This window comes from Varroa jacobsoni, unplaced genomic scaffold (genome assembly GCF_002532875.2).
Source record: "Varroa jacobsoni isolate VJ856 unplaced genomic scaffold, vjacob_1.0 scaffold_140, whole genome shotgun sequence".
Taxonomy (NCBI): Eukaryota; Metazoa; Arthropoda; class Arachnida; order Mesostigmata; family Varroidae; genus Varroa; species Varroa jacobsoni.
The window spans coordinates 84,218-96,668 of NW_019213042.1; the positions used below are offsets into that span (position 1 = coordinate 84,218).

Genomic DNA, 12,451 nt, shown 5'->3' on the forward strand with positions numbered 1-12,451 from the left:
GCTGCTGTCAGCAGTCCCAGAACCCTTATTCAGATCTATTTTATCGGCAGTAGCAGCCGAAGCTAAATGAAGAAAGCTAACCATAGATTTATGGTGATTTTATTCAAACCTCATAAGCTTGAGACAAGAACAAGCTCAAGATCGCAACTAGCCTTCGATCTCTTTTTGGATCGAAGGTAGGACATTTTTATTCATTCGTAAGCGTTCGTTGACAGAACACCAACTCGACGGAACGAACGCCTATTTTTTCCAGTGGTACCTAGCGAATTTTCTCCTCCGAACGAGCCAATCTAAATACGTTCTATTGCAACATCATCTGCAACATCTCAAACTTTTCATTGCTTGGGTGATCTCTGTTCGACCGCATTTCAATTTGCTATTGTTCCAGTTGACTCTATATAATTCATATAACATTGAGTTGGACCTTAACAATATTGAATATAAACTAAAACATGTCGACCCGCTGGCGATTCTGTAAAGATTTCGTGTGACGATCTAGGACCTTGTCCCTCATAAAAGTACGTCGCTGTCAATAGCTATACGTCATAATTGATAAAACATGCAAACCCTTTCATTTAAATTTCTATGTTGTTAGTACTTGTTTAATCTGCCGCATAGAGCAGGGCACAGATACATACGCATCGTGTGTAAGACACAGTTCACTGATAGTACAATTAATTCTATTTTCGCCAGTCTTCGGTTACGTCATTAAATTGAATTTTTCTCATTTGATTCTCGCTGCGGAATTACCATCAAAAGGAGAAATATTTAGCTCCAGGCAACCTACAGAAGGTACATTACCAGACCTCCTTTGTTACCTGCGTGTTCAAAGGTATGCTCTGAACAGGGTCTTTACGGGCCTTTCTCCAGTCGTGTGTTTTGTGAATGCACCAACTGAGAGCGACGGTCAAGTAGTCCAGGACATTCATGAACGAGACACCAACCCAAATACCGATAAAACCGCCCAGGTACGAAAATAACTCGATTTGCTGCGCATCAGAGAAAGGAATCAACATTTGAAAGACGTGCTTATTAAGGGCTACTTAACATCAATGGAGTTCCATAGTCGTGCTCATGTTCAGGCGATCCCTGAGGAAAGGAACTCGTCACAAAGACGCTTTTGCTCTATTTGTCACGTTGGACTTTTGCGAAGGCGCCTGGTGCTTTACTTATTGCCGTCTGTATTATCTTATTGGTATGGCAAAGGAATGAAGCTTCGACAGCTAGCGATACTTACCTCATACTTGGGACGATGCCTATAAATGATTTTGTTAAGGGTTCCAAAAATTATTTTGACTCTGGTAAGATTCATTCTGGCCTCTCGGAAGTTGCTTATCTCCAGTTGTCCAAATCGTTCTTTCTCTTCTTCGAAAAAAAACTGGTCCGGCCATGGATCCTGAGTAATGGACACTTCGTATTGATCTTCCCTGTAGCAGGAGAGTCAGGCGGAAATAGGGAAGGGCGATATGAGGCTAGATCAAGGAGTAGTGTACAATTTAATATTATCATCATTTATCGGCAGTCGAGAGTAGCATGGAACAAAAAAAAGAGTTCGACATCGTCTAATAATTGAGGACACGAGCAGGGTGCCAAAGGTGCCCGTTAAAATCTAATGCTTAACAATTTCATTAGATAGTAATAGAATAATTACGATCGTTTTGCGCACTAAGTATATTATGATTAATGTGCCTTTAAACAGGAAACGTATTTAGAAAATGATGTTTATGTCCAACTTTTCTGTTAAAAGTTAAAAAAAAAAAATACTACATAACTATTGTCGGACTCACCAACACTGCCTCTTGCAGTTACGATCGATGCATCTTTCGACTTCATCGAGTACTCGGACCCAACAGCGCGTAACTGAAAAGGAATACTCTAGAATTTCTTTGCCCAGTTACTGCTACCTGTAAGGTAACCTGATGACGGGAGCATTAGAAGACGTTTTACTATGCATTAGCCATGCACTTCATTTACATTTACCTTAATCTACATGTATCTATGCGAAAAATGTTATTTTTATTATAAATATAGTATAGGCAAATGGATAGTTTGTTACCAACACGTAATATCTTGATCGCAGAATCGTCTCTTTCCAGACGGTTGTTTATCCCAGTCTACTTCGTATGGTAGAGAGATATCTCGCCGTATACAATGACACATCTGTAGCGAAGCGTTAAAAGCACATTCTCGATCGCACAACTTCGAATTAGGAAACAGAACAAAGTAGAAAAAACGTACATTGGAGAACTCAGTCGATAGATAAAAATCTGCTTGCAGTTTCTGATAGAGACGATAGGTCCGATTAATACTACCTTCGATCAATGCTTATAGCAAGCAATCTTTCTGCTCTAGTCTTCTTGGCGCACATTATATTGTATACAGCAGAATGAGATCTGTGACTTTTTATCATTCTTATTGTCATTAATTTGAGGGGTTGATGGTCACGTACCGATTTGGTCATCTGCATGATGTATCTGTCACGTTTGACTATTTCATAATCCCTACAGTCTGTCCAGTAGGGGTGTTTTAGGCGACGCGTTACAAGATGTCGAAGGGTAAATGTGTGCGCGTAACCGGAACGGATGGGAATTCCGTTATCCTGCGGGTCAGGTATTATCTCAGGGTGGTGAAAGACAATTTGTGCGCTTGGGATCTCCTTCGCGTTGAGGTACTCCTTTGGCTCGAGAAACAACGTGAACTCGATGTCTGCGATAACGGCACCGAACAACACCACTAGTAAGGACAATAAGTGACAATGCATGTACCTATAAAAATACTTTGATTCTAAAGTCACCGTACTAGCACGCGGCACGTACTAGTACGCCATCGAAAAAAAAAAAAAAGAAACTCACTTGTTAATATATGTTGTTAGTGAAATTACTGAGACCATTTGCTTACTAGTGGAGCATGTGTGTTTTATAATAATAATAATAGTAATAACGAATGAGATAAGACTCATTGTGAAGTTGCATTTTATCGCACGTGCCATATTATGTACGCAGAGCGGCGGTGAAGATAACAAAAGCTTCTTGTAAGAGAATAGAGACTTCATTAGTATTGTAAAACGTGCTTTGTAAGCTATTTAAGAACAGAACAAAGTAAAATTATACATTTCCATAGCTAGCGAGATCACTACGTAGCACTTTAGTTCAGATAGGTTTTCACCGATTTGCCGAGCCCGTTCTCTTTCGCCCATTCCTGATCCCGACCACTCGGCGTTATATACGAAACAGTTGCTGTACTCCTGATGGAAGAACTGCTCGCGGAAACCTCCGTTTTCCACTATCACGTCGCTGCATCATATCCATCGTCAATGAGTTTCTCATAAAGTAACGTGTAATTTGTGCTAGCTTTCTTTTACTTGCATATTTCAACGTAGATTACACTGTTTTATCTGTTATCAATGCGAACGTATGCTAGTTATTTTTAATATCATTCGAATAACAATCATTCGAAAAATCTCTCGAAATCACATATCCTTTGGAACTTATACATATAAACTGGAATAAAGCTACTTCTGCCAGCCTACGAACGGATACAACAGCTTACACGGTCCCATTGACGGTTTTCTTCATTTCGAAAATCATAGTCTTACGCTGATGTCCCATTTGAATTTTCAGCGTCCGGTTGAGTGTGTATTCGTCGTCCTGAGGTACTCGCAAGGCAGTACAGTGAGTTAGATGCGACAAATTCAACTCGAGTTCATTATTAGAAACTGTCAATTATTCAGAGATGCAAAACCTTGATTGCCTTCTAACGGCCACAAAATTTCCATGGGCGATATACCTAGCTGAACTCACCTAAAGGAGATTGTTATAGATAATAATGATAATGATTCACGCACGAGTTTCACTTAAAAACTGAGCCCAGGATCTTCTGGTCGCAAGTTTAGCGCCCAGTTTACCCTTACATCGTGTCTATATTTGCAAATATTAAGATGTGCTATATGAAAAATAGAATGTGAAAAGATAGGAAACCGTAATGGGTAAACATTAAAGTTTCGGGCAGACCCTAAATATAGTTTATAAACATTGTTTTTAAGTACTAAACGTACATTCGACACAAGGCCAGTGCCTACGCCGAGGCAGGTGTGCGACTCGAAGCCTTTGAATTTGCACCACTCACTTCGACGAAATCTGAAAGTATGGAGCTTTTTGTCACCAAAAGTAGCATTAATAGGAACGGGCAGCGCCGTTCAACTTGACTGAGAAATATATTTTTCGTTTATTTTTGCACAAGCTGGTTGAAGCCTCTTAGCTTCAACATATTCTCTGTAAACAATTGTTCCTATAGGATGACTGATACGGCAGTAAGTTCTTGCAGGTTTTTCTAATATAATATTTAGCCGAGATACGAAAGTTTTTAAAGTGAGTATTTGAAGTTTCCTTCTCTCATGTTCGCCCAATATCCGCTTGTTCTGTTATATACATACATATATATATATATATATATATACTGCATTGTGTGAACCTTTTTTTTTAACTGGTAGACGATTATCTACCTAAACTAGTTGCCAGTGGGTTTCCGGTGGCTCAAAAATAACTCTTAAAAATAACTTTTAAAAAATACATCATGACTATTATCAATTGAAAAACTATTCAAGTCTTGATAGCTACCGATTTACGTTGCACACCGTTATAGCAGGAAACTGTAGCTCGTCCATCTTCTCAGTTTCAATATCGATAATGGTCGGATATCTGCACACAAGGTTGAACGAAATATTTTTAAATTCTAATTTTTAAATAGAGCGTTTGTTTGAAACATACATTTATTTATTAACAGAGAATGATTTTTAATCGGAGCCATCATCGGTCTCCTTTTAGTTCCTGCATTATTCACTCGACAGCCACTTGTTCCACTTGTCACTAAGATAACAGTACAATGTCATTTTGGCAAAAATCGTTTGTAACCATAATATTGTTTAATTCAATTAAAATGCTAAATTTACTTACTTATGAGTAAAATTTCTAAATTATTCACACAACGCTTCTTAAGCCACTCGTGCTCGTTAAATCAAAATGGTAGAGACCGAAACCTGATTTGCACGACCCATATTTTAATGTATGCATTACTTGTACAATTCCCATATAAGCCGAAGATTAATCTTACGATGACTATTGGGGTATAGAGGTTGAACCTTTTCATCACAAAATACCGAAACGTTCACGACGAAAAAAAAGCTTCAATAGCAATTTTATAGTCCTTGTAACGTAACGGAAATTACCTAATAAGCACGAAATAACTACCACACCATGGCCATATGCTACTGTTCTTTGTAAACTGTAAAACACTAGGCACAACCTAGGGGATGCCGGATGGACAAGCCACAAATTCAAAACTGAAAGTGGGCCTTTGGCCACCTCACGCTTTCATCATCGATATCCGCAATAATCCCAGCATACATTATAAAATATATTGTAGTTTGCCATATCCAAAACGTGCAACAAACAGGTACAACGAAATTCTGTTGAACTACTTTGACTTGGGCCCAATCGTGAACTTTTAGAAAATTATGTGGCTAAAGATTCATTGAATATTGTCCAGTAGATTATAACCCGACCAGGTGACTCTGAAGGTTACCAATAAAGCAGCATGCGTGCAATGCTTCCCTGACGTACTGGCTGATTTTAAACTGTTTATATTTTGAAAACTACAATCGTCTTACCAGATATCGTCATGTTTGCTTATAGGGTTAAGTAATATGTCAAACAGCGAACCATTGCACTTGACTGGAATCCATCCAGATGTTTGTTTGCGTAATATCCTCTTCAAGGACGATCTTTAGGAGTTGGAATGGGACCTCTGAGGTTTCGAGCAGTAGCTGTATAGATATCATCAGTGACAACCAATCTCAAGTGTCATCCTCTTGGTATGGATCTGTTTATTAAGTGCGATACAAACTGAGAGGAATATATTACCTACGGATACCCAAACATTGACTCGAACATCAGTTGGACTGGGAAGGAATATGCTCTATATTGCAAGCTGTCTTGCGGAAAGGGACCCTGTCCAACCGTACCTTTCGTCACCAATAAAATCGATTGAAAAATAAAAGTCGTTAGGTTTGCATAGTATTTATGTATCTACCCGACGTAAATTGTACGCTTATGATAAAGAATTCTATGCATTAATTACCTCCAGAAGATTTCGAGGAAGGTAAATACTTGACCGAGACATCCAATGACACATGCGAACACGACACAGATCCAGATAATTCGGGCTACCTTAGTTCTTCTTTTAGAAGCTAGTTCTATGAGATGGCGACCTTTAGCAGAGGCGGTGATATCTGGCCGTGAACTAGACCGAAGTGCAGCCATCAGGAGTGTCGAACCGTTCTCCTGCATAAATTTGGCGAACCAATGACAAAAGATCCTAACAATTGTACATTAAAAAATAGCTTTGTATTATGGTATCCCTTATGTAACTTGATAAGATTTAACAGAATGTTTACTCAATTCATTATATGGATTCCAGGCTGACAAGCGTTCTCTCGTTTTCGCTAGATTTATCAAACAAAGTAGGTTATATGTATCGGAAAACTCAGATAGAGGGAGATAAAGGAAGTTGTATTATAACTTCCTTAAGTTAATATTATTTACAGATTATTTCATAACACGAGCGCACCCACCTCTCGTTCTCAACTGCGCATTGGTTGTATAAATTTTAAACTTTCAATTTACGATAATCTCCTATCTTATTCTGTCTTACCCTAAAATCTTATAAATCCTTACATCTACTTACATTAGGTTGTCTCTTAGTATCTCGTAAAGTCGGCGAACCTACCGGTGATACCCTATACATCTCTAGCGGTTCGTCGCCAAGGTTTGATAACGCTTCGTTGAAACAGCACGCCCCAGTCCACTGTGGAGAACTAAGTCTTTGATTAGATACCCGCTGGTCTCAATGTAGCCATAACGTCTTACATAACACCCTTGTTTTAAACATTAGAGTTGGGTATGTCCGACAATTGAAGCTGTCCTACTGCTGTGGTTACTGTGGTAGCTGGCCTGATTCTACCGCGCCTTCGTGATCTACAGCGGTCTTTCATTATGGGCACAATGGTGCCTGATGTGACATCCTCGAAGGCTCAAAGCTACGTTTCAAATGACCACGCACAGATTTCGAGCTTTAATCGATACGGTACCCCTAAGTGACCTCAGTGAGGTTTTACGTATATTGACTTTACGATTTAGAGTTGCCAATAATATCTTCTTCTATACGTCGTTAAGCAGTCTAGTCCGTGCAGCTCCGAGACCGCTGTATGTGCAGGTTCGAATCGGTCAGACAGATCTGTTGTATAGCGCACAAGCATATATCTTTTCTTAAGCTTGAATATTCTATAACAGCAATAAAACGTTCTTTTCACATTAAGTGTTTGCAGGTATAAACGTCATACGTATTTAAGGATAAACTCCGTAATACGGCTGCAAAATCTATGAAAATAAATGTTCTCTAAAAAAAGCATTGCGGCCACAACATTTTTCTAAGTTCTATCGCTGCATCCCCTGTAAGGGCGTGAATTCACTGTTGAGATGTTACAAAATCACAACCCACGGTGTCAACTTGGCGATATTTAAAAGAAAAAGCTCTGTCATTTAAATATTATTCACTAAATCGCCAGACCCTCACAATGGCATACTACGGTAAAATGAAAAAAGTGTCTTTTTGATACCTAATTGTCCAGACGACCTGAATGTAGGACTCAGTTTCTGTTGTTTACGTCGGTTACTTCAGGTTGGTATAGGTGACAATAGAAATTTTCCGACGCTTATCTATTTTCTGTATTTCTATGGCCTATTTATTTGGTATGTCTCTCTTGCTTTGAATAAGCGATATTATCAAAGCACATAGACTAACACTTTAGTGGTTTACCATTGCCATCCTTTCAAAAAAAACAACAACCTCAAAAAATAAAATCCATGTAACGATGTCCCTTGTGAATGGCAGCTTTGCGACAATGTTACTAGCCGGCTACAGACAATAGGATTACCGCCCATAGAATCTTTGATTTGATTTTATATTTAATAATATAATAAACATAAGCACCGTGCTTTATAATTAAACCCAAGTTAGCTGCCCTGTGAGGGCGAATAACGTGTACCACGGCTGCACAAGCAGACGATTCCTCACGATTAGATCACCAGGTGCCCTGTGCAAATGAACAGCACGCATCTCTAAGACGAAGGGGCTTTTCTAGTAAAAGCTATTGGCCTCCGAGTCACGATTGCAGAGCGATTATCTCATTTATTATAGAATGATTTCAATTGCAAGTAAAGGAAACAGTCGGAGCGGTACAAACGCCGCACTTCTTAAATCGTTTTTTTCGTCAATGGACATGACCTATTTGTTCAGCCGCATTATTGAAGCCAATGTACGCAAAACTCAATACATTTCCTGTCCCTGTCTACCGACATTGCAAGCAGCTGAAGTGTGTGCTGTACGCTGTGTATGGTAGTAACACATACGAATGTCTCCTGTCGGTTCTGTATCATGTACGGCGATGAGTTAAATGGGGAAAGGCAGGGCATGAAGGGGAGCCAGTATCGCTTAGGACAGCTTTACTGATCACCAGTACTATCGTTATCTGTTTATTCGCTATCAACGCTCGTTAACGATGATGTCCCTCCGCGTGTCAGTAGCCTATCAGGCCGCTCCAGTATATGTTTCTATGAACGTACGGATCACTCGCACGTGACAATATGACCATACGAATGTAACTGGACGAAAATCAATATCGATGTTGGCGAAACTTTAATTATGGCGGGCTGGCATTCGTCGCTTATGACATCGCTCCGGAGCGCTGGTGTCAGTCAGATGACATACACTATCGACGATAGATGCCACGAACCCGAGCGCCCGAGACCCGCGTCTTTGCACAAGCACTATGGCGTCAGGGGCCGTGAAAGGCTTTGCTCCGTGCGCATGGCACTTTCGGCACCGTCGACATCGCCGCCCTCAGTACGTGTGATAGCGATGACGCGCTAGATGCACGCGGCGAAACGGATGTTATAGCAAACGTCAAATTTCGAAGCTTTTTTCACATAGCTGTACATATGAGCGGCATTCATAACTTGTATAATGGACGTATACTATTCAATTTACGCTATTGCAGATGCTTACGGGTAGGTTTGAGTCCGGATTACCCGGGTACGGTTTGATCATGTGGGAAAGGACAACCTAGTCACACCAACCAGCTTCATGTTTGACATATGTCTATTCTACTCTTTAAACCGAAGCGCCTCTCTCGTTATCCTCTCCTAACAGAACCCCCTTTGCCTCTGTTGCCTGCATAAGCGCATTGGCTATTTTTTTGTATAAAAGCATAATGCCAAAAACGTTCAACACATCGTCGTCGGTGAGAGTGAAGTGCAGTCAGAGTTAGTCGTCGGGGGTTTCGTGGTGCTAGTGGTGATGGTAGTAACCACTCGTTTTGTGTCGTCGTACATACGTCCGAACCCCTTGTTGTCTACTTCTCGGTATTTGTTAGACGTTGGAGTTGCGTTGAGTTGACGTGGACTGAGCTGTGTGGATTTGCGTCGTCGTCGTTGTAGACGAAGAAAAAAGAAGAAATCGTCGCGATAGTGGTGGAGCCGTCTCACGAAGTGGAAGTTGCTGCGCATCATCAATATGCTTGCGTTCGTTGCCTACGTCAGCCTGTTAGGGTCGGTATCCGCAGGAGGCATTGGAGGTTTCCGAATTCTCGGGGGCGGTGGTATCGGTGGACATCTGACTGGAGGTCATGGTCCAATAACTCACGGGCAGCCTATTATTATCAAAAACAGTTACAGTGGAGGTCTTGGCACGAGTCATGCAGGCGGCCCGTTCCTGCTTAAGAGTGGGCTTCATGGAGGAGATATTGGTGGGCACGGTGGGGCGCCTATCTTCTTCAAAGGCGGTACTGGCAACGGACACGGGCCAGCAAAAATTAGCCAAGGACCACCGATTATTCTAAGTGGCAAGGGCCATGGCGGGATTCTAGGAGGCAGTGGGCACGGGCCGATTATTCAGGGTCCTCCTATTATCGTTAAGGGTGGACATATTGGAGGAGGAATCAATCACGGGCCTCCTATCCAGATAGCACCGCTAAGTCTAAAAGGTGGACACGGAGTAGGCGTTGGCGGCATTGGTCAAGGAACCATAATTCAGGGCCCACCCATTATACTGAAGGGACCCATTGGAGGCATCGGTGGCCATGGAGCACCAATCATCAAAGGCTCCCCTGTCATCCAGGGCCCTCCGATTATCGTCAAGAGCGGACACGGAAGTATTGGTGGTGGAATCGTCAAAGGAACTCCAGTTTTGCCAAAAGGCGGTCACCTGAGCGGTGGAGCTATTGGAGCTGGCCATGAACAGCACGCAGTCTCAGGCCCATCCTATCTTATCACAACAGTGCACCACGTTCAAAAGGTTTCATCAGGAGGAAAACTTATCGCATCTTTTGGAGGTCACGGAAAAGCTCTTGGAACGATTGCAAACCCCTGGTAAACGCAATAGTGAAGGATATTAAACGTACCGCCTGTCCTCGTCTGTAAAACTATCTAAATCTGTATTTTTATGTTTAAAAGCTCAAGAAGATAAGTCGGCACGGTTTGCTGACTAGGTGGCCAAAGACCCTACCGATCGACTAGGACGGTCCGTTACCGACTAGTATAAAGGGAACCTTCGTGCTTTTATTCTATTTTTATGTGTGACTCTGCTACAATTGTTAGATATCATATAAAGCGTGAAGTAATAAAATGCCTATGATATAATTACCTATTCGACCCCAGTAGCTACAAAGCATAGGTACCGTACTTGATCGCCTTTGAGACATCTTTGTTCCTCGTATTCCCGCGTAGCGCTGATGAAGAATTTAGACGGAAGGTTTCGAATGTCGATGTGCCTTTTTCCTACTAACAGCAACCGATTGACAAACACCGTTGTTTGTTATTTTCTGTACTTATAACATTTATATTGTTTATTTGTTGTGTTAAATATTTTCATCTGGTAGGACCGGGCTAAACGTTAAAGTAGAAGTTTTCCTATATACTTGCAACAGGCAACAAACTGTTGTTATGATTAATAGTGTCCAGTTAATGCATTACTAGGGCTACAGCGCCCATGTACCTTATAAATGTTGTGTCGGAGCGCCGAGTGTCAATGAGATTCGATCATGTCCATTATAAAAACTGCATACCCAAAAATGTATTTTTTATTATTTTATTGTTATTTCGACACATCTAACTCTCGATGTAAACAAAGAGAGAATTTTTTGAGACTAAAGATATAACAGGTAAATAGAATCGGTAAATAAAACCTGCTAACAGCCTTGCTTATTAGAAGCCGGTACGGTTATTTGCTGCGACATTCTCAAAATAACCTTTATTATACTAACGTCATGGCCCAGTAATATATATACACAAGGACAATTGACAACAGCAGTTGTTTTTAGAATGGATTGCATATTATTGAAGTTGCACGCGAACAAATGTTGGCTGAAGTTACAAGTTACATGCTGAAGACGAGCTTGACATGTTGACGCGGGTACGGCCAACTTCTTGTTTATTAGCTGGTATAAAAAGAGTAATAATAAAGGAAAACGTGGGCAGAATTCATCTACTCGAGCGTTTTATCAAGAAATTACTATGTAGGTTTTTGTACCTTTACCAGGATACAGCTAGATTCGAGTTTGGCTCGAGGAGCTTAATTGGCAAATCTCTCCTGGCATCTGGGCAATAGCTAGCTCATTGTTAACGTTTGAGTATATATTGATTGCATAAATATAAAAAATATACTTTCGCCTTTGACTTGACCATTCAAGTTCTTTGAATTCAAATGTGCGATTACCTTAGTTTAGAAATAGACCTGGCTCCCAGCAGTGCTGATAGAGCGCGCAGCTTATCTAGTTAACGATATCCAGAGTTTTGCGTGCGGTATCGCCGTTGGGCATTCCATTTTCTTAGCAATATAGTTCACTGCTAAAGATATGTAGAGGAGCTTGGAGCTAAGAGATATGTTTGTTAGGTGAGGCAAAGAGGCAAACCAGGGAGAACATGACGGTCGTCTAATGGGATCGAGCAGATATCGCAAGATGCAGGTCTTCGGAAGGTGCGTTTACCTGCTCTTTTTTTTTTTTGGAATGATGGCTGTCATAACTTTTTTGCTGTAAACGTTCTTCTATTAGAAACAGTACACTGAGTTATTAACTACGACTAATACTGTATCATTGTATTGTAAAAAATGGTGCCCTACCTGCTTATGAGCGGTTGTCAATGGCCGTCGTGTAGCAGTTTCAAAATTTAGACGTAAGAATATTTTGCTAGTATAAAAAATACATATCATATCGCTGATAAAAGTTGGCCATAGCGATAGAGTCAATGCTAGGGTCAGCACACAGCCTCTCATGTAACATCAATAAAGTTTTTGTTATTTATTGTATATTAAAATAACCATTAAAAGCAAATACATCTAA

At 40.7% G+C, this 12,451-nt stretch overlaps 3 protein-coding genes across 3 annotated transcripts in view; 2 read left to right on the plus strand and 1 right to left on the minus strand.

The window, feature by feature from the left end:
- The window catches only part of rnh1 (ribonuclease H1), a 37,109-nt gene that overhangs the window by 7,944 nt on the left and 16,714 nt on the right, over window positions 1-12,451 (plus strand). The gene's annotated exons all lie outside the window — the stretch shown is intronic.
- On the minus strand, window positions 84-6,360 carry LOC111268972 (epithelial sodium channel subunit beta). Its single transcript, XM_022848271.2, has 10 exons — window positions 6,136-6,360; window positions 4,625-4,697; window positions 4,055-4,195; window positions 3,550-3,647; window positions 3,166-3,293; window positions 2,450-2,706; window positions 2,061-2,199; window positions 1,788-1,860; window positions 1,238-1,427; window positions 84-989 (listed from the first exon to the last, which is right to left on the minus strand). Exons 1-10 carry the CDS (start codon window positions 6,342-6,344, stop codon window positions 798-800), a joined length of 1,500 nt encoding a protein of 499 aa, XP_022704006.2. The 5' UTR covers window positions 6,345-6,360; the 3' UTR covers window positions 84-797.
- Window positions 9,318-11,594, plus strand: LOC111268985 (uncharacterized). Its single transcript, XM_022848277.2, has one exon. It carries the CDS (start codon window positions 9,628-9,630, stop codon window positions 10,483-10,485), a length of 858 nt encoding a protein of 285 aa, XP_022704012.1. The 5' UTR covers window positions 9,318-9,627; the 3' UTR covers window positions 10,486-11,594.

What these genes read in the sequence shown, in the direction of transcription:
- LOC111268972 (XM_022848271.2), bottom strand. Translation starts at nt 6,344, where the DNA reads ATGCAGGAGAACGGTTCGACACTCCTGATGGCTGCACTTCGGTCTAGT. An exon ending in TTCCTCGAAATCTTCTGGAG is followed by an intron (nt 4,698 to 6,135) that starts GTAATTAATGCA and finishes CCTTGTGTGCAG; the next exon opens with ATATCCGACCATTATCGATA. An exon ending in CTGCGATCAAGATATTACGT is followed by an intron (nt 1,861 to 2,060) that starts GTTGGTAACAAA and finishes ATTCCTTTTCAG; the next exon opens with TTACGCGCTGTTGGGTCCGA.
- LOC111268985 (XM_022848277.2), top strand. Translation starts at nt 9,628, where the DNA reads ATGCTTGCGTTCGTTGCCTACGTCAGCCTGTTAGGGTCGGTATCCGCA.